General features: G+C 37.5%; 2 protein-coding genes across 2 annotated transcripts in view; both read left to right on the top strand.

Annotated features, from left to right (window-relative positions):
• LOC106456554 (uncharacterized) overlaps positions 1-277 on the top strand; it is a 2,900-nt gene extending 2,623 nt beyond the window's left edge. The window contains exon 6 of the mRNA XM_013916072.1: positions 267-277. Coding sequence (XP_013771526.1) covers positions 267-277 — 11 coding nt within the window. The remainder of the gene's footprint in view (positions 1-266) is intronic.
• A 716-nt stretch (positions 278-993) lies between these two features.
• Positions 994-1,957, top strand: part of LOC102207952 (uncharacterized) — a 7,312-nt gene continuing 6,348 nt past the window's right edge. Inside the window, exon 1 of the mRNA XM_013916071.1 lies at positions 994-1,012. Within this exon, the coding sequence (XP_013771525.1) occupies positions 994-1,012 (19 nt within the window). The remainder of the gene's footprint in view (positions 1,013-1,957) is intronic.

Here is a 1,957-nt window from a genome sequence, read left to right as displayed (position 1 = left end):
AGCTGTATTCTGTGACAGAGTGGAGTGATGTCATCACACTGACAGTCTCTGGTAAGAAAGTTTCATTTTATTATGCCTATATAAGGCACAAGCGTAACATTATATAATAACTACATAGTGTAAGGCATTAATGATCTATTGGTGCATCGTTGATTATTTATAAAAACCTTATGGCATAATAAACATTACAACTAATAATGATGAAATCATTATTCTTTATTAATGGGTCATAGCATGTTTAATGAGCATTTTTGTTGTTTATAAAGTCACTGAGTAAGTGAGGTTAAATCTTTCAACAAGATGAAGACATTAGAGTCATGAATATTAAAACCACCAACAATTTAAAGTGATCATAATTCAGGGTTATTTCACCCACAAACTCTGCAAATTCGATTTAAAAATCTTAGTGGTAGATCAGAGTGCACAGCACAGTATAAATGTCGACATTGGAAACTGGATTTGAAAACAGTTGCTAACCTTCACCTCTGCCAGTAGTGCAAAGGGAGCTGAAAACAGACAAGAGAAGGTAGTTGTAAGAATAGGCTGGACTCACCAGCACTAAGACAAGCATCTGTGGGAAACATAAAATCCTGTGAGGTGAAGAATTCATTTAACAGAAAAGCCTTGTTTGTTAATGATCTACCATTAATAAAAGTCAAATGAAATATCCTCTCCTCATATTGTAGTGGGGTGGCTTAGTGGGCGAAGATTCCCATAATCTTCATTTGCCTTGGAAGAAGAGTCTCCACTGACAAGTTCAGTAGAGCCGGATAGACAGGTTAGATCCATCGAAGCTCCAGTTATAACAGAGAAGATGGAGAAGACTGAAGGAATACTTTGAAGAACTCATGAATGTAGAAAATGACAGAGAGGATGGAAGGGGAAAAGTTAGGAAGTGCAGAGGATTAGTAGGGAGGAAGTGAGTGCAACTGATAAGCAGATGAAGAGTACAAAGGCAGCTGGTCCTGATGTCACATCAGTGGAGGTATGGAGATGTCCAGAAGAGAGAGCAGTGGGCCTTTTAGTCACATTGTTTAACACAAGCCTGAGGAATGGAGAACTGTATTGGTGCAGATTTTCAAGATCAAGTGTGAAACGTAGAGCTGTAGTAACAGTGATGAAACTGATGAGCCATAACATGAAAATATGGGAAACAGCTGTTGAAGCTAAGTTGAGAAGGGCGGTGATAATTAGTGAGCAAGCAGGATGGAGTGATGGCTAGAAGAGCATTGCAGATGTGATATTTGCTTTGAGAGTGTCGATGAAAAGGGTAGAGAACGTCAGAATTGAATGCAATTCAATTTAATATAAATTTGAACAATACTGGGAGATCAAAGTAATATAGTTATACAATTAAAAAGGACTTTGGGGAATTATCTGCAATATGTACCTCTTAAAAAGTGCAATGTCTTGGGGCACTCTCATATTTATTTCCTGTGAAGTGAGAGTGAACACAATGAGATGTGAAGTGGAGTTCTGACCTTCAGTTCTAAGGTCAGAACTTAGTAACCTTGGGGGATACTCCCACTGGGTTTAAATCTGGGACTCTTCGCCATTTAACCTTAGAACTGAAGAAGCTTCTCGGATGAGAGGTGAAACGTCTTCAAGGAACTTAAAGAAGTCCAGACGCTTTTCTTTCCAAGCTCCTTAGACCACCTGCTGTTAAATTAGTTTCTTCTACCAAAATAAATAATAACAAAATTAGACTTTGATATTTGAATATTCCTTATTAAGACCTGAATATTCAATGTGCGGTCCTAATTTTTTCATAACAGTGCATTTGTTACCAACAGATGACTGCAAAAATAAACTGAATTTGATAAAAGCATATAACTGCAAATGTTAATATTTCATATACTATGTGATGCAAACATACATACTTGGTACAGGCTTAGTGCTACTGAATAAGGCTACGTTCACACTGCAGGCGAAAGCGCATCAAATCCGACTTTTTTGA

Source organism: Pundamilia nyererei, unplaced genomic scaffold (assembly GCF_000239375.1).
Source record: "Pundamilia nyererei isolate P.nyererei 1_Seehausen unplaced genomic scaffold, PunNye1.0 scaffold00453, whole genome shotgun sequence".
Classification (NCBI taxonomy): domain Eukaryota; kingdom Metazoa; phylum Chordata; class Actinopteri; order Cichliformes; family Cichlidae; genus Pundamilia; species Pundamilia nyererei.
Note: the sequence above shows the minus strand (reverse complement) of the source record. Positions and strands in the feature narration are given on the sequence as shown.